The sequence below is a fragment of the Heliconius melpomene genome, unplaced genomic scaffold (genome assembly GCF_056956725.1).
Source record: "Heliconius melpomene rosina isolate 202511_hmr_F unplaced genomic scaffold, ASM5695672v1 Hmr00187, whole genome shotgun sequence".
Taxonomy (NCBI): Eukaryota; Metazoa; Arthropoda; class Insecta; order Lepidoptera; family Nymphalidae; genus Heliconius; species Heliconius melpomene.
In genome coordinates this window covers 127291-151616 of record NW_028181855.1, presented here as the reverse complement: position 1 = coordinate 151616, position 24326 = coordinate 127291, and the positions used below count along the sequence as shown (strand labels likewise).

The following is a 24326-nucleotide window of genomic DNA, read 5'->3' as shown; positions in this document are numbered from 1 at the left end:
CCTTTTTTGTTTTAATGGTGACTACTCGGACCCTGTCGTCAGCGCCTTTATGTAGCTCTATAACTCTTCCCATGGCCCATCTTCCAGGAGGTACGTGTTCATCCTTCACCAGCACCAGATTTCCTTTCTCTAAATTTTCTCTAGTTTGTTTCCACTTGCTCCTTACTTGCAGTTGATGTATATATTCATTTGACCAGCGTTTCCATATGTGTAAGTTCATTTGTTCTATCAATCTCCATCTATTTCTTAAGTCAATTTGATTAAGGTTTTCTTCTTCATGTGGTGGAGATAATAAGGAACCACCGATGAGAAAATGACCCGGAGTGAGATATTCCAGGTCTTCCACGTCTTCCGTTAATGGACAAAGCGGGCGTGAATTTAAACAGGCCTCAATTTGAGTTAGTAAGGTATAAAATTGTTCATAAGTCAGCTTCTGCTCTCCTAGAACTCGTTTTAAATGATATTTCATTGATTTAACGGCAGCTTCCCAAAGGCCACCAGCTGTTGGCCAAAAAGGTGCGTTAAAATGCCATTGAATCTTCATGTTACTCATTTCATCATAAAATTCAGATGAACGGAAAGTGTAGGTTCGATCAAATTTTTCTTGAAGTAGTTTAGCAGCTCCTACAAAATTTGTACCATTGTCTGAGTACATCTGTTTTGGTGTACCCCTGCGTGCACACATTCTTTTGAAGGCGGCGAGAAATGCTTGCGTAGTTAAATCCGAAACTAATTCAAGATGCACAGCTTTTGTAACCATGCAAATAAAGATAGCTATGTAGGCTTTGCATGTTTTGACTCCTCTTCCTTTGTTAATCTTCACATCTACGTGCCCGGTGAAATCTACACCAGTGTTTGTAAAAGGTCTCGTTGGAATTACTCTCTCTTTCGGCAAGTCTCCCATAATTTGTTCGTTCCGATGGGTTTTGAAACGATGACATCTTACGCACTGACGTAATTCTTTCTTTACTGTCCTGTTACCCCCAATAATCCAGTATTTAAGACGTATATAAGCTAAAGTTAGCCGAGCGCCGCCATGAAGAGTATTGTGATGTGCCTCCTGGATAATAATCTCCGTTAATCTTCCTGTAGAGGGAAGAATAATTGGATGCTTTGTTTCAGGAGGTAAATATGCGTTGATAAGGCGCCCTTTGACGCGTAATAACCCCTTTGCATCGAGAAATGGAGTCAACTTCAATAAGTTACTTTTCGACGGTATTATTCTATTCTTCTCCAAGTGTTCAATTTCTTCTCCAAAATATTCCCGTTGCACATTTTTAATAATTATCTCCTCCGCTTCAATAATTTCTGTTGCAGTTAAACACATAATCCTATTTTTATTTTTGTCACAGTCGGCTAAGTTATAATTAAAGTTTATTGACTTCTTGCGAATATGAATATTTATTATTCGTATTATCCAGCCCAGTACTCGAATTACGCGCTTGTAGCTGCTATATTTGTGTAATATAATGTTTACGATTTCACATGTTTTGTAAATCACCACGCAGCATTTTGTTGAATATTGGCCATTGTTTGTTAAGTAGGTCATGTCTTGACAATTTTTTATACTATATGTTTTTAACCAGGCTGGCCCTTCCCACCAAAGATTGAATTTCTGAAGTTGTGTTGGGTACAGCCCTCGAGTGGCACAGTCAGCAGGATTTTCTTCCGATTTCACATAAGTCCATCGATTAGGTGATATTATATTATTTATTTCGGACACTCTGTTTGCAATATATCGCTCCCATCTGTTAATATCTCCTTGTAGCCACGCTAATACAACCTTTGAATCGCTCCAACAATGTATTTCTAGTTGATGATCGAATAGCGTCTTCTTGACCTTATCTATAAGCTTGGCTAGTAATAAAGCTCCACAAAGCTCCATTCTCGGTAACGATATTTTCTTATTAAGCGGCGCGACTTTTGTTTTCGCAGTAATTATGGTAATAGCGTAGGTATCATTTATAAGTTTCACTCGACCATATATGACGCACGCGTACGCCTTTTCGCTGGCGTCGCAAAAACCCAAAATTTCGAGATTTCTATTTGCACATTGCAACCCTCTCGGTATAGAAATTTCACTTATTGATGGGAGGTCTCTTTTTATTGTCTCCCACTCCATAGTTAGTTCAGAGGGTAGAGGTCCATCCCAGTCGATTTTACTGATCCAGATTTTTTGAAACAGTAATTTTGCTTTTATAGTTACCGGTGACAAAAAACCAAGAGGGTCGTAAAGCTTGCTTATCTCACTTAATAAAATACGCTTCGTAAGGTTTTTCTTTTGAGGTAAACTCCAGCTGTAGGTAAAAGTATCGTGAGTTCGATTCCAGTTCATACCTAACATTTTTGTGTTTGAGCTTTGTTCTGGGTTAAAGTTAAAGTTATTTTCTATGCTTTGGTCATCTCGCAAATCTTCCAATATAGTTTTTTCATTGCTTTTCCATTTTCTTAAGTTAAATCCTCCTTTTTTCAATAATTTAATTAAGTTAAAAATCAGTTGCTTCGCCTCTTCCATATTATTGTGTCCATAGACCAAGTCATCCATATAAAAATAGTTTTGTAAAATTTTTACAGCCTCCGGATAACTATCTTTCTCGTCTACTGCCAGCTGATGTAAAGTTCGCATTGCTAAGTAGGGTGCACTTTTCATTCCATAGGTTACAGTGCATAATTGCCACTCCTGGAGAGGCTGTTCTGGGGAAGATCTCCAAATTATAGTTTGTAAATTTTGTTGTTGTTCCTCTATCCAAATATTACGATACATTTTTTCTATGTCCGCCGTAAAAACATATTTAAAAGTTCTCCAATTAATAAGTAGGGTGAACATATATTTTTGTAAGTTAGGACCGGAGTACATTAAATCGTTGAGGCTGCTGTTATTCTTCGTTTTATACGATGCGTTAAAAACTACCCTTAATTTTGTAGTGGTGGACTCCGCCCTCAGCACGCCGTGGTGAGGTAAGTAGACTTGACTCTTACTCCTCGTTTCTTCAGTTATAGGTTTCATATGACCCAGTGCAATGTAATCGTTCATAAAGTGTTTATATTCCTTAGATAAGTCGGAATTCCTCATCATTTTTCTTTCGAGTTGTAAAAATTGCGCTTGAGCCTGTGGCCTTGTAGCTCCTAAACACGTGTCATTAGTTAGTTTCATAGGCATCTGAACCACGTATTTTCCGTCGTCCAATCTTCTAGTAGTTGAGTTGTAAAATTCTTCACAGTATTGCTCTTCGTTTGTTAAAGTAGTTGAATGAGTGATTTCTTCAGTTTCCCAAAAACGTGACATATTCTCAAGGTCATTAAGTGTCACACAACAGTTAAAAGTCTTTACATTTCCACATAAAATCCAACCCACTTTAGTTTGTTGAGCCACAGGGAAATCCTTGTCCCCCCGTATGACTCCATTTAATAAAAGTTCTGAATATATGTCGGCACCTAACAGTAAGTCGATCTGGCCCGACATATTGAAATGTGGATCGGCTAGTTTTAAGTTTTGTATATAATTCCAATTTTCTATTGAAAAAGATGAAGTTGGTAGCTTGTTTATAAGTTTTTTCATAATTAACGTTTGTATGTTGAATTCGTATTCCGAATTAATCGATTTGCATTCTAAGTTAATAGAACCTTTGCAATTACCGGACAATGACCCGATACCTGACACGACAGCGCTCATTTTTCGCCGCGGTAATCTGAGAAGTTGTGCGGCATGCTCCGTAATAAGGCTAACTTGTGAACCTTGATCAAGTAAACCTCTTATGTTGATATAATTTCCATCGATCGTCTTCACTTTTAAAAGTACAGTCGCTAACAAAACTTCTTTTTCCTCATTAGTAATATTGTTCACAGCATGTGATGTAGATGAAGTCGATAGTGATTTATTTATTCGGTGCTCGCTGCTGCTAGGTTGCTGAGGTTCCACATCATGCATGAGAGTATGATGTGACATATCACATTTTTTGCACCTTTTTTGCGAAAAACATCGCTGTTCTCCATGACTGTACAAACAATTCGGACAAACACGTAAATTGCTTACTGTGTTTTTGCGTGCATTTCCATTCATTGCAAGAAATTTGTCACAGTTCATCAACACATGGTTTCTTTTGCAAAGCGGGCAGATTTTTGTTGTGGCGAAGTGTGTATTTGCCGTCTTTTGAAACTTATTAAAGTACGATGACCTCGGCGTATGATATTTATAATTATTATTGCGATTTGTTGATATATTACTGAAGTATTTATTTGGCGGTGTATATTTATTTGACGATGATTTTTGATGATTACTTCCTTGTAATGCTTCCAAAGCCATAAATTTCGATTCTAAAAAGTTTGTAAATTCTTCTAAATTTGGAAAATCTCTCGGTTTCTTGAGGTCTTTGATGTATTCGTTGTAGGTTGATTTGTCCAGCTTTTGCATCAATAAATGAACAATAATCGGATCCCAATTGGTTATATCCAAACCAATATTACTAAGCCCGTTTAAACATTCTAGCATGACGTCATGTAATTTTCTTATGCTGGCCGCGCTTGCTTCTTGTATTGAATTTTGGTTCAATAATGTATTTATGTAAGATGTAAATAAAAGCTTTTTGTTGTCATAGCGATGAGTAAGAATCTCCCAGCAAGATGTGTAGTTTTCAGCACTGATCCCGAGATGTTGAACTAGTTTCTCCGCTTCGCCCTTGAGTTTAGTTTTAAGATGTTGCATTTTTTGAGCATTAGACAACATGGGATTGTTATGCACGCTTTCGACGTAAAGATCTTTAAATGTTAACCACTGGTTATAGTTACCATAAAAATCCGGTATAATAATTTTCGGTGTAGCCCTTTCGTAGTGTGAGTTGTTCCAGATATTATTTTGCAGCTTCTTACGTAGATTATCGTATATATTTTCTATATTTTCATATTTTTCTCTGTAAGTTGAATCTTCATCCCTTGATATATAGTCGAGCTCCCAGTTAGTTTTTTCGATTTGATCCCATTTTATTTTCAATATGTTTAAGTTATCTTCGAGTTCCCATTTTTCCCTCATTGCATCACAGTTAATTTTCCCCACAGTCCGCTCGAAAGCTCGAAAGTTACAGAATTGTTGCCGTAAAAGATCTTGTTGTTTTTCAGTTGACTCGTTGGTTTCCCGCGGAGATGCGTGAAATTTAATATCTTCGAAATAAAATTTCGACTTGCTCTCTTTGCTCTTTTCAGGTGACGCCGAAGGAGTATTTTGAACCTTACTTGTAGATGCCGATGGTAGCTCCGACTTTCTCTTCAGTATGTCTTGCAAAATATCTTCGTACATCCTCTTCGTTTTGTTGAAAACATCATCGTTGAAGTATTGAATATCCGTTGTTTCACTTTTTTCCAGTAGCTGATGATTGTATACAAATTTCTCCCAGTTTGAGTTCAGACGAGAAAGACGATCTTCTAAGTAAGCCAAAGTCTTCCTGCTTGCACTATCTTTCTTATAGTTGTTGTTTATTTGCTTCAGTTCTCCAAAAATAATTTCTTGGCGGCTAATGATGTCCTGGACGTTCTGAGCCATTGTTATTTGCAGTTGTAGATAAGTTATAAAGTATTAAGTTAAGTTTGTTGTTGATACCGTAGAACTGTTTCATCACAGTGTAGTTAGTTCAGTTTAATCCCGAAATTTTCCCGCAGATCTTGATTTCACGAAGGTCTCCTTTTCACCAAATTTTATAAGCTCGAAGGATTAATTTCGCGATTTTGAAGCTTGAAGGACCAAATTCCGAGATCTTGTAACTCGAAGGACCAAATTTATGTATGGCTCGTAGTATAGTTGAGTTGAGATATAAACCACAGGATTAGCGAGTAAATCGTTTATTACTTAAGTTACAAAGTTTAAGTTGGATGCCAATCCGCGGTGAGAGCCGCCCGTCAACTGCGATGTTAATTATACGACTATTAATTTAAATATATTTTGTTCTAATGCGTCCAAAACCAGGTCGCGTCGTCAGCTATATAAAAATCTGTACGTGAACCGTACAAAATTGGTTTTCGCCACTAACCGCCGGCACCTTCCCGCGCATTCCCGCGGGTTGTATACCACCTTGAAGGCCCCTCGAAGCCCGAACGATCGACACCATTTTCAACTGAATCCGAGCGGGGAAAACTGAAAAAATCGGTTTTTTCCACTTACCGCCCGCACCTTCCCGCGCATTCCCGCGGGTTGTATACCACCTTGAAGGCCCCTCGGAGCCCGAACGATCGACACCAGTTTCAACTAAATCCGAGCGGGGAAAACTGAAAAAATAGGTTTTCGTCACTTACCGCCGGCACCTTCCCGCGCATTCCCGCGGGTTGTATACCACCTTGAAGGCCCCTCGGAGCCCGAACGATCGACACCAGTTTCAACTGAATCCGAGCGGGGAAAACTGAAAAAATAGGTTTTCGTCACTTACCGCCGGCACCTTCCCGCGCATTCCCGCGGGTTGTATACCACCTTGAAGGCCCCTCGGAGCCCGAACGATCGACACCAGTTTCAACTGAATCCGAGCGGGGAAAACTGAAAAAATAGGTTTTCGTCACTTACCGCCGGCACCTTCTCGCACATTCCCGCGGGTTGTATACCACCTTGAAGGCCCCTCGAAGCCCGAACGATCGACACCAGTTTCAACTGAATCCGAGCGGGGAAAAGTGAAAAAATCGGTTTTCGCCACTTACCGCCCGCACCTTCACCTTCCAACTTCGGGTTGTATACCACCTTGAAGGCCCCTCGGAGTCCGAACGATCGACACCAGTTTCAACTGAATCCGAGCGGGGAAAACTGAAAAAATAGGTTTTCGTCACTTACCGCCGGCACCTTCCCGCGCATTCCCGCGGGTTGTATACCACCTTGAAGGCCCCTCGGAGCCCGAACGATCGACACCAGTTTCAACTGAATCCGAGCGGGGAAAACTGAAAAAATAGGTTTTCGTCACTTACCGCCGGCACCTTCTCGCACATTCCCGCGGGTTGTATACCACCTTGAAAACCCCTCGAAGCCCGAACGATCGACACCAGTTTCAACTGAATCCGAGCGGGGAAAACTGAAAAAATAGGTTTTCGTCACTTACCGCCGGCACCTTCCCGCGCATTCCCGCGGGTTGTATACCACCTTGAAGGCCCCTCGGAGCCCGAACGATCGACACCAGTTTCAACTGAATCCGAGCGGGGAAAACTGAAAAAATAGGTTTTCGTCACTTACCGCCGGCACCTTCTCGCACATTCCCGCGGGTTGTATACCACCTTGAAGGCCCCTCGAAGCCCGAACGATCGACACCAGTTTCAACTGAATCCGAGCGGGGAAAAGTGAAAAAATCGGTTTTCGCCACTTACCGCCCGCAGCTTCACCTTCCAACTTCGGGTTGTATACCACCTTGAAGGCCCCTCGGAGCCCGAACGATCGACACCAGTTTCAACTGAATCCGAGCGGGGAAAACTGAAAAAAATCGGTTTTCGCCACTAACCGCCGGCACCTTCCCGCGCATTCCCGTGGGTTGTATACCACCTTGAAGGCCCCTCGGAGCCCGAACGATCGACACCAGTTTCAACTGAATCCGAGCGGGGAAAACTGAAAAAATCGGTTTTCGCCACTTACCGCCCGCACCTTCCCGCGCATACCCGCGGGTTGTATACCAACTTGAAGGCCCCTCGGAGCCCGAACGATCGACACCAGTTTCAACTGAATCCGAGCGGGGAAAACTGAAAAAATCGGTTTTTTCCACTTACCGCCCGCACCTTCCCGCGCATTCCCGCGGGTTGTATACCACCTTGAAGGCCCCTCGGAGCCCGAACGATCGACACCAGTTTCAACTGAATCCGAGCGGGGAAAACTGAAAAAATCGGTTTTCGCCACTAACCGCCGGCACCTTCCCGCGCATTCCCGCGGGTTGTATACCACCTTGAAGGCCCCTCGAAGCCCGAACGATCGACACCAGTATCAACTGAATCCGAGCGGGGAAAACTGAAAAAATCGGTTTTTTCCACTTACCGCCCGCACCTTCCCGCGCATTACCCCGGTTGTATACCACCTTGAAGGCCCCTCGGAGCCCGAACGATCGACACCAGTTTCAACTGAATCCGAGCGGGGAAAAGTGAAAAAATCGGTTTTCGCCACTTACCGCCCGCACCTTCACCTCCCAACTTCGGGTTGTATACCACCTTGAAGGCCCCTCGGAGCCCGAACGATCGACACCAGTTTCAACTGAATCCGAGCGGGGAAAACTGAAAAAATCGGTTTTTTCCACTTACCGCCCGCACCTTCCCGCGCATTCCCGCGGGTTGTATACCACCTTGAAGGCCCCTCGAAGCCCGAACGATCGACACCAGTTTCAACTGAATCCGAGCGGGGAAAAGTGAAAAAATCGGTTTTCGCCACTTACCGCCCGCACCTTCACCTCCCAACTTCGGGTTGTATACCACCTTGAAGGCCCCTCGGAGCCCGAACGATCGACACCAGTTTCAACTGAATCCGAGCGGGGAAAACTGAAAAAATCGGTTTTCGCCACTAACCGCCGGCACCTTCCCGCGCATTCCCGCGGGTTGTATACCACCTTGAAGGCCCCTCGAAGCCCGAACGATCGACACCAGTATCAACTGAATCCGAGCGGGGAAAACTGAAAAAATCGGTTTTCGCCACTTACCGCCCGCACCTTCACCTTCCAACTTCGGGTTGTATACCACCTTGAAGGCCCCTCGGAGCCCGAACGATCGACACCAGTTTCAACTGAATCCGAGCGGGGAAAACTGAAAAAATCGGTTTTCGCCACTAACCGCCGGCACCTTCCCGCGCATTCCCGCGGGTTGTATACCACCTTGAAGGCCCCTCGGAGCCCGAACGATCGACACCAGTTTCAACTGAATCCGAGCGGGGAAAAGTGAAAAAATCGGTTTTCGCCACTTACCGCCCCCACCTTCACCTTCCAACTTCGGGTTGTATACCACTTTGAAGGCCCCTCGGAGCCCGAACGATCGACACCAGTTTCAACTGAATCCGAGCGGGGAAAACTGAAAAAATGTGTTTTCGTCACTTACCGCCGGCACCTTCCCGCACATTCCCGCGGGTTGTATACCACTTTTCAGGTTAGATTAGGTCCAATTTGATAGTGTTAGGTTAATTTGTCAGGATTGGACGAGTAGTAATAAAGTAGTAGTGATCTCAGTAGGAGTGGTATGGTTGGATTATTATTCTTAGGCAGGCTAAATCGAGCACTATTGAAGGCAAAAGCGCTCGAGGACGCGCGCATGTCAGGATTGGCCGTATCAGGGAAGCAGATTATTTAAGTTGCCAGTTGTCAAAACCAGATGGTGTTGCCTGTCACTCTGACGTCACACCGATCGATGACAATCACATAAAACCAACCGCACGGACGTACGCTCAGTCGAGGCTCTACCACGGCTCGGTGCACTACTCGTGCTCCACCGCTGGCCAACCTCGACTACTTCAATTACAAATGTGGTTAAGACCTATTTGCAATTATACTGGGCTGGAGCAGTGAAAGGCGAGTGTTAGTACTGTAAAGGGATCCCTTAAGCCTACAGTTGTGGTCACAAGTCCACGGCACTGCTCCAAGCTTCACGTCAAGAGTAAGATAACATTTCTTATAATTACCACGCCCGAATTAGAAGTACGATGTCGGTCATATCTGTCTACATCAGAAGTGGGATCGGAACAAGCTCCGGTCCCAATCACCTTAGTCTCCGACACATAATATTAAAAAAAATAAATAAATATAAACTATTATACTAAATTAAATAAGTACTCTTTCAGGCGATTTTTAAAACTGTATAGACATTTGGAATGACGAACTTCTGTAGGAAGTTCATTCCAAAGAATTGCAGATTTCATAGTAAAAGACTTAGAATAAAATAGGGTATGGGAAGTTGGTAATTTAAGGAGATTATCACAACGGGATCTAAGGTGGAGGTGAAGAAGTGAATCGGCACCTAGGAAACAAAATCGATCTTTTAAGTAGGAGGGAGAGAGAGAGTTGTACAGGATAGAATAGAGGAGCAACCAAGAGATCAGTATCAACAGAATTAAAGGCGTTGCTAAAGTCCAGCAAAGCAATGACTGTAAGATTTTGTTTGTCCATGCTAAGTCTGATATCGTCACAAACTTTAATCAAAGTAGTGACTGTGCTATGCCCGTTACGGAATCCAGACTGGAACTCGGATAATATATGGTTGTCAAATAGATATTGATTTAGTTGCTGAAAAACAATACGTTCCAAGACCTTTGACAAGAAAGGAAGGATGGAGATAGGACGGTAGTGAGAGAAGGATTTTGGATCTTTGGTTTTGGGTATGGGGATAACGCGGGCAATGCGCCACAAACTGGGAAAAGTGTTATGGGAAATAGAAAAATTTAAAATATGGGTAATGACTGGAACTAAGACTTTCAAGGGCAAATGCGGTTGATGCCATCATAACCAGAAGCATCAGATTTGATGGCTAGGATACTGTTTCTTACCTGGGATGAGGTTATAGAAGCAAAGTTAAAAGGAACGATTGTGGGAGACGGCAAGGAGTTGATATAATTCAATGTATTTGCTTTAATTGTGTTGTCCATAGATGTTATCGAGGCAAAGTGTTTATTCAAGGCATCAACGTCTAGATTGCAATTCAAATCCTTACGTTGCCGGCCAATGCCTAGCGATTCCAGAAATTTCCACAACTTACGTGGGCTTAAGTTTTTCATTCATTCATTTTATTTATTATTTCTGAAATCTTTTTCTTCATTTCTTTTTTCTGAGCATTTTTTCATAGTTTCATGATATAAAATTATCTGGGTAATCAGAATAACGACGGGGTATACCAGCTAATCCTAAAAAATGTTGAGGAAAAAATGTTAAATTAACACCAATAAATATGGAAATAAATAGAATTTTTAATAAATAAGGATTTAATAATAATCCAGTAAATAGAGAATATCAATGAACAAAACCCCCTAAAATAGCAAATACAGCTCCTATCACATCACTGCACCTGCGTGGCGGTAGGGTGAGTACACACCACGCCCTCCGGTTCCTCACACTGTGACCTCTGCATGACAGAGAACACACACGACAGTGAGACACACACGAGACAAAAATTATTGTGCATTTTACACTAAAATATAATTTTTTTATCATGAATTTAAATTCATCTTTAGAATATTTTATTCTTATTTTTTATTTTATTAATTAATAATTCCAATAAAATATTTTTCTTATTTATTTTATTTTTCAGAACTATAATTTCTATTTCATCAAATTCATGATTAGGATGCTGAATTGGCTTAGAAATTAATTTACTTAAATTTATCCCCTTAATCTCTTCCCCCAATAATCTATTAAATTCAGAAGCTTCCTTAAAATATTTTTTAACTCAATCTATTGCATCAATTAATTTTTTATTTTCTATCCTATTGAATTTATTTCTTATAAAAATATTTATTAATGATTTATTATCAATTATTATAAATTCTGCAATATTAATAAAAATAGGTTCTGTTCCTTTTCATTTTTGATTTCCTAATATTATAGAAGGATTATCATGATTTAATAGATTTATTTTAATAACATGACAAAACATTTCACCAATAATTTTATTATCTTATAATATAAATTTTATTTTTTTAATTTTTATTATAATTTTTAATGTAATAATTGGAGCTGTAGGAAGATTTAATCAAACTTCTTTACGTAAATTAATAGCTTTTTCTTCAATTAATAACATTGGTTGATTAATTTCAGCTTTATTAATTAGAGAAAATTTATGATTAATATATTTTCTATTCAATTCAGTTAAATTCAGTTGAAACTGGTGTCGATCGTTCGGGCTTCGAGGGGCCTTCAAGGTGGTATACAACCCGCGGGAATGCGCGGGAAGGTGCCGGCGGTTAGTGGCGAAAACCGATTTTTTCAGTTTTCCCCGCTCGGATTCAGTTGAAACTGGTGTCGATCGTTCGGGCTCCGAGGGGCCTTCAAGGTGGTATACAACCCGCGGGAATGCGCGGGAAGGTGCGGGCGGTTAGTGGCGAAAACCGATTTTTTCAGTTTTCCCCGCTCGGATTCAGTTGATACTGGTGTCGATCGTTCGGGCTCCGAGAGGCCTTCAAGGTGGTATACAACCCGAGGGAATACGCGGGAAGGTGCGGGCGGTAAGTGGAAAAAACCGATTTTTTCAGTTTTCCCCGCTCGGATTCAGTTGAAACTGGTGTCGATCGTTCGGGCTCCGAGGGGCCTTCAAGGTGGTATACAACCCGCGGGAATGCGCGGGAAGGTGCGGGCGGTAAGTGGCGAAAACCGATTTTTTCAGTTTTCCCCGCTCGGATTCAGTTGAAACTGGTGTCGATCGTTCGGGCTCCGAGGGGCCTTCAAGGTGGTATACAACCCGCGGGAATGCGCGGGAAGGTGCGGGCGGTAAGTGGAAAAAACCGATTTTTTCAGTTTTCCCCGCTCGGATTCAGTTGAAACTGGTGTCGATCGTTCGGGCTCCGAGGGGCCTTCAAGGTGGTATACAACCCGCGGGAATGCGCGGGAAGGTGCGGGCGGTAAGTGGCGAAAACCGATTTTTTCAGTTTTCCCCGCTCGGATTCAGTTGAAACTGGTGTCGATCGTTCGGGCTTCGAGGGGCCTTCAAGGTGGTATACAACCCGCGGGAATGCGCGGGAAGGTGCCGGCGGTTAGTGGCGAAAACCGATTTTTTTCAGTTTTCCCCGCTCGGATTCAGTTGAAACTGGTGTCGATCGTTCGGGCTCCGAGGGGCCTTCAAGGTGGTATACAACCCGCGGGAATGCGCGGGAAGGTGCGGGCGGTAAGTGGAAAAAACCGATTTTTTCAGTTTTCCCCGCTCGGATTCAGTTGAAACTGGTGTCGATCGTTCGGGCTCCGAGGGGCCTTCAAGGTGGTATACAACCCGAAGTTGGAAGGTGAAGGTGCGGGCGGTAAGTGGCGAAAACCGATTTTTTCACTTTTCCCCGCTCGGATTCAGTTGAAACTGGTGTCGATCGTTCGGGCTCCGAGGGGCCTTCAAGGTGGTATACAACCCGCGGGAATGCGCGAGAAGGTGCGGGCGGTAAGTGGCGAAAACCGATTTTTTCAGTTTTCCCCGCTCGGATTCAGTTGAAACTGGTGTCGATCGTTCGGGCTTCGAGGGGCCTTCAAGGTGGTATACAACCCGAAGTTGGAAGGTGAAGGTGCGGGCGGTAAGTGGCGAAAACCGATTTTTTCACTTTTCCCCGCTCGGATTCAGTTGAAACTGGTGTCGATCGTTCGGGCTCCGAGGGGCCTTCAAGGTGGTATACAACCCGCGGGAATGCGCGAGAAGGTGCGGGCGGTAAGTGGCGAAAACCGATTTTTTCAGTTTTCCCCGCTCGGATTCAGTTGAAACTGGTGTCGATCGTTCGGGCTCCGAGGGGCCTTCAAGGTGGTATACAACCCGCGGGAATGCGCGGGAAGGTGCGGGCGGTAAGTGGAAAAAACCGATTTTTTCAGTTTTCCCCGCTCGGATTCAGTTGAAACTGGTGTCGATCGTTCGGGCTCCGAGGGGCCTTCAAGGTGGTATACAACCCGAAGTTGGAAGGTGAAGGTGCGGGCGGTAAGTGGCGAAAACCGATTTTTTCACTTTTCCCCGCTCGGATTCAGTTGAAACTGGTGTCGATCGTTCGGGCTCCGAGGGGCCTTCAAGGTGGTATACAACCCGCGGGAATGCGCGAGAAGGTGCGGGCGGTAAGTGGCGAAAACCGATTTTTTCAGTTTTCCCCGCTCGGATTCAGTTGAAACTGGTGTCGATCGTTCGGGCTTCGAGGGGCCTTCAAGGTGGTATACAACCCGAAGTTGGAAGGTGAAGGTGCGGGCGGTAAGTGGCGAAAACCGATTTTTTCACTTTTCCCCGCTCGGATTCAGTTGAAACTGGTGTCGATCGTTCGGGCTCCGAGGGGCCTTCAAGGTGGTATACAACCCGCGGGAATGCGCGAGAAGGTGCGGGCGGTAAGTGGCGAAAACCGATTTTTTCAGTTTTCCCCGCTCGGATTCAGTTGAAACTGGTGTCGATCGTTCGGGCTCCGAGGGGCCTTCAAGGTGGTATACAACCCGCGGGAATGCGCGGGAAGGTGCGGGCGGTAAGTGGAAAAAACCGATTTTTTCAGTTTTCCCCGCTCGGATTCAGTTGAAACTGGTGTCGATCGTTCGGGCTCCGAGGGGCCTTCAAGGTGGTATACAACCCGCGGGAATGCGCGGGAAGGTGCGGGCGGTAAGTGGCGAAAACCGATTTTTTCAGTTTTCCCCGCTCGGATTCAGTTGAAACTGGTGTCGATCGTTCGGGCTTCGAGGGGCCTTCAAGGTGGTATACAACCCGCGGGAATGCGCGGGAAGGTGCCGGCGGTTAGTGGCGAAAACCGATTTTTTTCAGTTTTCCCCGCTCGGATTCAGTTGAAACTGGTGTCGATCGTTCGGGCTCCGAGGGGCCTTCAAGGTGGTATACAACCCGAAGTTGGAAGGTGAAGGTGCGGGCGGTAAGTGGCGAAAACCGATTTTTTCACTTTTCCCCGCTCGGATTCAGTTGAAACTGGTGTCGATCGTTCGGACTCCGAGGGGCCTTCAAGGTGGTATACAACCCGAAGTTGGAAGGTGAAGGTGCGGGCGGTAAGTGGCGAAAACCGATTTTTTCACTTTTCCCCGCTCGGATTCAGTTGAAACTGGTGTCGATCGTTCGGGCTCCGAGGGGCCTTCAAGTTGGTATACAACCCGCGGGAATGCGCGGGAAGGTGCGGGCGGTAAGTGGCGAAAACCGATTTTTTCAGTTTTCCCCGCTCGGATTCAGTTGAAACTGGTGTCGATCGTTCGGGCTCCGAGGGGCCTTCAAGGTGGTATACAACCCGAAGTTGGAAGGTGAAGGTGCGGGCGGTAAGTGGCGAAAACCGATTTTTTCACTTTTCCCCGCTCGGATTCAGTTGAAACTGGTGTCGATCGTTCGGGCTCCGAGGGGCCTTCAAGGTGGTGTACAACCCGAAGTTGGAAGGTGAAGGTGCGGGCGGTAAGTGGCGAAAACGGCCTGCTCGGAGTAGCGCGCGGGAGCAACCTGCGCGCGCCTACTCGGGCCAGGTTGGTAGGCGGCCAGCTTCCCCAGGCTGACCGCCCTCTGGCACATTAGGGCGGAAGGCGGCGATCGTGTGCCGCCCTCCGGCGACCCGGTCTCTTACGGCGGATGGCGACTTCGGCAAAAGCCTCCCTCGTCCGTTCCGCCGACTCCTTCTCGAGCACCACTGCCTCGCAGAAGGATGAGACCGCATCCCACGACGTCTCGCTGCCGGCCATAGCCTTGACCACGGCCGGCAGGGAAAGGTCGTCCCCTATGACGTCGCGCAAAGCGCGACGTTGAGACGCCCAGGCTGAGCACACCTCCAACGTGTGCTGGGCCGTCTCGTCGAGGCAGTCGTCGCAGTGGTGGCAGCGAGCGTCGGGCTCCCTCCCGGCGATCCGACACAGGTAACCCCCGAAGCAGCCATGCCCCGTGAGCACCTGTGTCGTGCGGAAGGTTAGGACGCCGTGACGCCGCGCTAACCACTGGCGGAACACTGGACGAACAGCCTCGATCTTCCTCAGGCCGGCAGATGGATTTGCCAGCCGAGTGTCCCACATTTCAACCGCGGCTACCCGCGCCTCCTCAGTGCGTGCTTGGCTTGCCGGTTCCCCGGACGCTAGGCCTCGACGCCGGCAATAGACCGACGCCAGAGAAAGAGCATCCAGGTCCCACGGTATGACTCCAGCCAGCACGCACGCCACTTCACCGGAGATGGTCCGGTACCCCCGTATCGCCCGGATGGCCATCACCCTCTGCGCACGTCGCAGCAGAGTGATGTTGTGCCGGTCGGATCGGACCACTCCGGTGTACAGCCGACGGCTAGAGGCGCTCGGCCCATCCACATTGGGCAAAAGGCGCGCCAGTGCCGCCGCTGTCTTCAACAGTTTCGGGGCCAAAGATGTAAAGCGGCCCCGAAAACTCCACCGACCATCCAGAACAAGTCCGAGGTACTTCATGCTCCGGGCAACGTCAATTTTGACGCCACCGACGACGATGTGGGCATCTGCCGGTGGGCCCTTTCGAGGAGCATGGAAGTAGATTGCCTCGGACTTGTTGAGGGAGACTTCCAAGCCCAGCCGCTTTATGCGGCCGACTACCTCCGCAACTCCAGCAGTCGCGAGGACTGCCGCCTCTCGATAGGTCCACTGCTGCGCCAAGACCAGCGTGTCATCGGCGTAACAGAGGACCTTTATCCCCCTCAGGGTGCCGCCCCGCAGCACCCAGTCGTATCCGATGTTCCAGAGGATCGGACCCAGCACCGATCCTTGTGGAGCACCGGCCGACACAACGAACTCCTTCCAACCTCCTCCAGGAGCTGGAAAGGTCACAGACCTACCGGACAGGTAAGCCCCGATGACGCGGCGCAGGTATGGAGGCACACGATAGTATAACAGTGCCTCCTTTATGCAGGGCCATGGCAGGGAGTTGAAGGCGTTGGCGATGTCTAAAGACACCGCCAAGACTCCATTGCCTCGGGCCACCGCATCCTGCGCATAGGACTTTACCTCCAGTATGGCATCCACCGTCGATCGCCCCCTACGGAAGCCATACTGGTGGTCCGAGAGGTCCGGACCTGTCCCCTCCAAATGGTGTTGTAGCCTCCTGGCTACAACACGCTCAAGGAGCTTGGCGATCTCGCTCAAGAGCACGATGGGCCTGTAGGCGGAGGCTGAATCCGCCGGGCGACCCTCCTTCTTGATGAGGACTAACCTGCCTGTCTTCCACCGCTGTGGAATTATGGCTTGAGCCAGACAGGCAGTGAATAGTCCTCGCACTCTGGGCCCTAAGGTGTTGAGGGCCAGAGTTAGCGCCCGGCCGGGAATGCCATCGAAGCCCGGGGCGGTGCTCTTGAGCCGAGATCGGCGAACAGCTTCTTCGAGCTCCTCCTCCTCCACCGGTGGTGTGACGCTGTCCTCGTCGTCCTCCTATTCCTCCTCACGCGCTGCAGGGCGGGCCATACTGGGTGGTGCAAAACTGGCCCGCTGCGGGAATAGCGACGACAGAACCCCTCAGAGTACGTCCGGTTGGAGTGTCTGCGTCAGTGGTGGTGCCCAAGCCCGTAACCTACCGAGCACCATTCGGTAAGGTGTGCCGTACGGGTCTAAGTCTATCCCCGCGATCAACCGGTCGTGCGACTCGCCTTTCACACGACCGATCTCCTCCTGCAGCTGCGTTCTCGCCTCGACATAGACGCGGTACAGTCGGTCTTCCTCCTCCTGCACCTTCTGTACCCGTCTGCGATAGTGGCTGTACTGGCGTCTCGCCGCAACGCAGGTGTTACGCAGTTGCGCGATCTCCCACGACCACCAGTACACTTGCCGCCGTTGAGGGCGGCGCCCGGAACGGGGCATTGACGCGTCACAGATACGCGTCAGCGCCCCCTGCGCCCAGGATGCGGCGTCTTCTGCAGACGCCAAGCTCTGGGGCCGCCAGGATTTCACTATCGCGGCCTCCTCCAACAACTCCCTGTCGAGACGACCCAGTTGCCACCGCGGTCCGTACTCTCGCGAGTTTGGACTGGGGGCTGGTGGCACCGCAGGATGTATGGAGATCTCGTACAAGATGTAGAGGTGATCCGAGAGAGTCTCCACATCATCCAGCACTCGCCAGCCCCGAACACGACATGCTAGGGCCGGGCTCGCGACCGAAACGTCCACGACGGATCCGCCCAGCCTTCGCACACACGTGTTCTTGGTCGCTCGGTTGAGCACAGACAAACCGGTGGCAACAACCCACTCCGACAGCGTCACACCACGCACATCCGTCGTTGCGAAGCCCCACACGCTGGACTTCGCGTTGAGATCGCCGGCCACCAACATCTCCGCCGGACGAAATCGCTCTACCATTTCCCCCAATCGTATAAGGAACTCTTCAAACTCCGCGAGAGTTCGATTGGGGGAAAAGTAGACGTCTACGACAACTAGGTTGCCGACAAGTGCGGCGACGCATCCCACACCTCTCTCTACACGTGAGAAAGGCGGGGAGCCCGCGGCGACCTGGGTGATAATAGTCACCACCCCGGTGTTGTCGGCTACCCAGTTGTCTCTGTCGGGAACGCTGTAGGGCTCCGAAACAACCGCCACCTGGATAGACCACTGCGCCAGGCTTTGGACCAATAAGTCCTGGGCCCTAGCACAGTGGTTAATGTTCGCATGCAACACGCGGAGAGCCATTATTGGTCTTCCATGTGTTGCACCTCCTCAGGCCCAGCTGGGATATTAGACCTGGCCGATATTGCCGGCACTCGTCTGCGCTTTCCACCGTTATTGGTGCTAGCCTTTCCACAGGCAGCATTCCCCAACATGTGATTAGCGGGCGTTTGCGCCGCCTCACACACCGGACAATGAGGCTCTGCCGAACACGATCTCTGCTGATGCCCGGTCTGGCCACACTGGAAACACTGTTTGCTGCGGTCCACCTGGCTACTGCACTTCGCAGCCATGTGGCCCACTTCGTGGCAACGGAAACAACGTTGCGCACGGGGCATCAACAGCCTCACTCCAGCAGAGACGAAGCCAACAAGTAGTCTCGCCCCGCTAATCTTCTGCGCTGCGCCGACAGGACATCGGACCCATACTGTTCCTAGACCGGCCCGGTCCTGTCGGATCTCTCCGACTTTTATATTACCCGCAGCACAGCCGGAAACTCGGCTTATTGCCGCCGTCATGTCCTCAGCAGTGGCGGAGTCATCGAGGCCAAACACCCTCAATTCCGCACATTTCACTGGCCTCGACACCTGGACCTCTTCGGGGCTGAGAACCCCACGCAACTTCTCAGCTAGCGCATCCGCCTTCTCAGCAGTGTTGGCGCCAGGCAACTCTAGCATTCTAGCGCCAGTAGACGCAACACGGAATCTCAGGTCCTCTATACCCAGGTCTTCCAACTTTATACTTTCCTTGACCCGGGTAAGGACATCGCTATACGACATCTTGTCGGCGACGGCTGGCTGCAACTTAATCGTCACAACTTGCGATCTAGGACGACGCAACTTTGGCTCCTTTTGCGCTTTAGCCTTTTGCGCTTTCGGCTTAGGAGCTGGCTTTCTCTTCTTGGCCCCCTTCCGGGCTACTACAGTCCAGCCCTCGGACATATCAGCCGGAGCGGGTGGCAGAGGTCGAGGCTCAGTAGATGCGGTCTTTACCGGGCCTTTCTTCTTCTTGGCCTTTTTAGACCTTTGCTCCTTTGGTGCCGGATTAGCCGGCGCCATCAAAGTGGATGCGACAGGGTCCACTTGCGCCTGCTTTGGGCTATCCACCTTGCGCTTGTCCGCCGCTAGCGGAGGTCGCAGATTTCTCTCCGGTGGTAGCCGATCTTTAAAGGCTTCCAGCCTGGTGGAGACCATAGTGCCCACTATGTCCTCCACAGCAATAGACTCCGTGGGAGTGGGTCGCAAGTCCGATGCTCTAGACCGCTCCAACTCCGCTCTCAAAAGGGCAAACTCCTTCCGCAACTCCACCAACTCCGACTGCAGTCGCGAGTTTGTTGCCTTGAGGATATCCACTTCCTCTGATGCCGTCCTCTTTGCCAGAGTATTAACGGCAGAAGAGATAACTCCGGCAGCGTCTTTAAGGGCCCTAGTAAATGTGCCCTTCAGATTCCCTGACTTGCAGGCGACTCTATTGATTATAGCCAAGCTATCAGATACTTGGCTACGCAAGTCGGAGACCATGTGCTCCTCACCGCAAAGTTCCAGGGGCACATCCGAGAGCCTAGAACTTGCTCTAGTTTGTATCGCCGCGGAGATTTCAGCAACTTCCTCCTCCGCCCTCAGCCGGCGCTCCTCGCGCTTGGCATCGTTTAGCGCCTTCTTTCCAGCAGCTAGCCCTATATTCTCATCAGGAATATTTGGTACGACCACGACTCCCTCTGGCCGAAGCAACCTTCGCTTTCGGCTTGTCTCTGTCTCCCCATCCGCATCCGAGGATTCAGAGTTACTCTTCCTGTGATGGCGCCTCTTTCTGTCCTTTCGGAACTGCGCTTTAGCCCCCTCGATAGCATTGGAGCCGTTCGACCCAACAGACATCACGCCATCGGCGTCTGACTCGGAAGCCGCACAGAAACGGCCTCGCGACGAAAGTGACGACCTGGACCTATCTCTTATAATAGAGGCAACCTCCTCATGGTCCAGACGCTCTAACACGACTCGCGCATCCTTCAACCCCCCTCATATTGGCACAAGTGCCGGACTTTTGCCCCTTTCGAGCAAAGTACTCCCTACGCCTTTCTCGGGCACAACTACTACTCCGCCCATCTCGGGCAACAACAGATCACCGCCCTCCTCGGGCCTCCCTACGTCATCATTTTGGGTTTTTAATTTAACATTTTCCATTTTGTTCCCACGAGTGTGGGGGAAAAACGGTCCATCCGAGCAGTGCCCCCTGTACTCGGATAAGCCTATTACGCCAGGGTGTCGGCCGGTACCCTGGCGGGACCAGCAGTAGCGACTGATCTCCCCATCAGCCATGAACCCCTCGCGCTGCTTCGGCGCTTGGGTTGGGGTAATTTTTTATAGAGGTTTTCTTCCTCGCAGCCCGGCCGGTAAAGGCAAGGCCCTCAGTTCCATTCCTGATTACGAGACATGACCGCAACCAAGAGTGGAGTTCCGATATTTTCGGCGCTGGCACATCACTGCACCTGCGTGGCGGTAGGGTGAGTACACACCACGCACGCCCTCCGGTTCCTCACACTGTGACCTCTGCATGACAGAGGACACGCGAAGAACCACGCCGGATTATTAGCCAGCGAGCAATCATTACCCAAGGACGAATCCTGTAGGCACCAATTACTCGCCGCCCAGGGTGCACCGGTCCGCAACACTGTTCGTCCCCCCCGAACGACAAGCATTCGAGAAAGGGCCAACAGCGGGTGAACACACGAGGAGGTCATCCGACCAAGCACCCCAACCTAACCTGACATTTTTTTTTTTTTTTTTTTAACGTGAGGAAATCCTTTTACGGATACCGGCCCGAGTGGGGACTCGAGCGGGTTATGTGGGACTCATGGACCGGCTGAAGGCCAATCCCAATACCCACTAAAACCTCACGGTGCTCCTCCTCGACCGCCACTGACCGCGAGACGCGGGGACTAGAATCGTCCACGAAACGCGGCGGCGGGAACCTGCTAGGCACGTCGCGGAGTCAAGTGTGTGTGGGCACCCTCGACGGCCTGCTCGGAGTAGCGCGCGGGAGCAACCTGCGCGCGCCTACTCGGGCTAGGTTGGTAGGCGGCCAGCTTCCCCAAGCTGACCGCCCTCTGGCACATTAGGGCGGAAGGCGGCGATCGTGTGCCGCCCTCCGGCGACCCGGTCTCTTACGGCGGATGGCGACTTCGGCAAAAGCCTCCCTCGCCCGTTCCGCCGACTCCTTCTCGAGCACCACTGCCTCGCAGAAGGATGAGACCGCATCCCACGACGTCTCGCTGCCGGCCATAGCCTTGACCACGGCCGGCAGGGAAAGGTCGTCCCCTATGACGTCGCGCAAAGCGCGACGTTGAGACGCCCAGGCTGAGCACACCTCCAACGTGTGCTGGGCCGTCTCATCGAGGCAGTCGTCGCAGTGGTGGCAGCGAGCGTCGGGCTCCCTCCCGGCGATCCGACACAAGTAACCCCCGAAGCAGCCATGCCCCGAGAGCACCTGTGTCATGCGGAAGGTTAGGACGCCGTGACGCCGCGCTAACCACTGGCGGAACACTGGACGAACAGCCTCGATCGTCCTCAGGCCGGCAGTTGGTGTTGCCAGCCGAGTTTCCCACAACTCCATTGCGGCTACCCGCACCTCCTCAGTGCGTGCCTGGCTTGCCGGTTCCCCGGACACTAGGCCTATTATTTCTTCATTTGGTTCATATATTTCATTATTTTCCATAATTTTAATTATTATTATTATTTGAGAATCAATAATTAATCAACGAATAATCCTATTTTCATTAAATATACCATCCTCTATAGAATGATATCAAAATTTACCTCCTTCTGAACATTCTTATAATGAATAATAATCCTTTTTTAACCGACTTCTGTAAGAAAAGGAGGTTATCAATTCGACTGTATTTTTTTTTTTTTTTTTATGTTTGTTACCTCATAACTTTTAACTGGGTGAACCAATTTTAATATTTTTTTTTTTATTTAAAAGGTATAGCTTCCCGAATGGTCATATTTTTTTTTTGTCCATGTCTGACAATGGTATCCATGAGAAAATCACATAAGTCTTAAATTTGCATTATGCATGTGCGCGACTAATAGCCGAATAACTCAATGTCGCGCCAACCGATTTTGATGATTCTTTTTTTATTTGAAAGGATACACTTCAAGGATAATTTGGTGAAAGTTTGGTTAGGTTTCGATTATGGAATCCGGAGAAAATTGAGAAAGTTTGTTTTTGTTGGTCAAAAATTAATTATACTGTAATAGTTACAAGCAAAAACTTTTTAAATTGATGTCAGAAGTGAGATTCCTGATCGTTGCATTTCTTTTCAACCAATCTCAAAAAAGAGGATGTTCTCATTTTCAACCAACTTCAAAAAAGGGAGATTCCGAATTCACCCGAATACTTTTTATGTTTGTTCTTGTCAATATACCAAAATGTAACTTTGCACAAAAATAATAGCTAATTAAATGAAGTTTTACATAGAACAATCATAACCACTCGTTGACAACCACTACCACCACCATCACCACTCACACCACATTCCTCAAATAATACCTATCAATTGAATAATTTCATTATTATTTTTTATTTCTATTTTTATTAGTTTAATAATTATAAATTATTTTATTTTTAATTATAAAAATAATTTTAATTTAAAAAAAAATAAGAAAAATAATTTCAAAAAATTTTTTTGAAAATGATAAATAATCTTTTTTCAATTTTTGATCCTTCAACAAATTTATTTAATTTCCCATTTAATTGAATTAGAACATTTATTGGATTATTATTTATTCCTTTATCTTTCTGATTTTTTCCTAATCGTCATTATTTATTATGAAATTTTATTTCTAATAAACTTCATAATGAATTTAAAACTTTATTAGGACCAAATAGAATTAATGGATCAACTTTTATTTTTATTTCATTATTCTTTTTTATTTTATTTAATATTTTTTTAGGTTTATTCCCATATATTTTTACTAGAACAAGTCATCTTAATATATCCCTTTCATTATCTTTAACATTATGATTAAGATTTATAATTTATGGATGATTAAATAATACACAACATATATTTATTCATATAATTCCTCAGGGAACACCAACTATTTTAATACCTTTTATAGTACTAATTGAAACTATTAGTAATATTATTCGACCTGGAACTTTAGCAGTTCGATTAACAGCTAATATAATTGCAGGTCATTTACTTTTAACTTTATTAAGTAATACAGGTATTAAAATACTTAATTATTTATTAATTATTTTAATTATTGTTCAAATTTTATTATTAATTCTTGAATCTGCCGTAGCAATTATTCAATCTTATGTAATTTCTATTTTAAGAACTCTTTATTCTAGAGAAGTAAATTAATGTCTAATCATAATCATCCTTATCACTTAGTTGACTATAGACCTTGACCCTTAACAGGAGCTATTGGAGTAATAACCTTAGTAACTGGTTTAGTAAAAAGATTTCATAATTTTAATATAAACTTATTATTTATTGGATATATTATCGTATTATTAACTATATTTCAATGATGACGAGATATTTGTCGAGAAAGAACATTCCAAGGAAAACATACTATTATAGTATCAAAAGGTTTACGGTGAGGAATAATTTTATTTATTATTTCTGAAATCTTTTTTTTCAAATAATTTGTTCTATTAATGGAGAAGCTCTATTTTGGTAATTTAAATTAGATCAGGTTGCCATTTCTAAAAAAAGGATATTCCTTTATAAATGGGGTTTAAATCCATTACATATAATCTGCCATATTAGAAATTTCTTAAAATAGGAAGTTCATTATAAGAATGTTCAGAAGGAGGTAAATTTTGATATCATTCTATAGAGGATGGTATATTTAATGAAAATAGGATTATTCGTTGATTAATTATTGATTCTCAAATAATAATAATAATTAAAATTATGGAAAATAATGAAATATATGAACCAAATGAAGAAATAATAGGCCTAGTGTCCGGGGAACCGGCAAGCCAGGCACGCACTGAGGAGGTGCGGGTAGCCGCAATGGAGTTGTGGGAAACTCGGCTGGCAACACCAACTGCCGGCCTGAGGACGATCGAGGCTGTTCGTCCAGTGTTCCGCCAGTGGTTAGCGCG

At 46.8% G+C, this 24326-nt stretch overlaps 2 protein-coding genes across 2 annotated transcripts; both read right to left on the bottom strand.

Moving 5' to 3' along the window:
* Positions 1-31: 31 nt before the first annotated feature.
* Positions 32-5533, bottom strand: LOC146526657 (uncharacterized; the record flags this gene model as incomplete). The annotated part of the gene is made up of 1 exon (XM_085206896.1): positions 32-5533. A coding segment is annotated over exon 1 (5502 nt), but the record flags the coding sequence as incomplete, so codon positions are not given.
* A 12696-nt stretch (positions 5534-18229) lies between these two features.
* On the bottom strand, positions 18230-20080 carry LOC146526656 (uncharacterized). Its single transcript, XM_085206895.1, has one exon. It carries the CDS (start codon positions 20078-20080, stop codon positions 18230-18232), a length of 1851 nt encoding a protein of 616 aa, XP_085063021.1.
* Between the last annotated feature and the right edge of the window lie 4246 nt (positions 20081-24326).

Coding starts and splice junctions, on each gene's coding strand:
- LOC146526656 (XM_085206895.1), bottom strand. CDS start 20,080: ATGTCTGTTGGGTCGAACGGCTCCAATGCTATCGAGGGGGCTAAAGCG.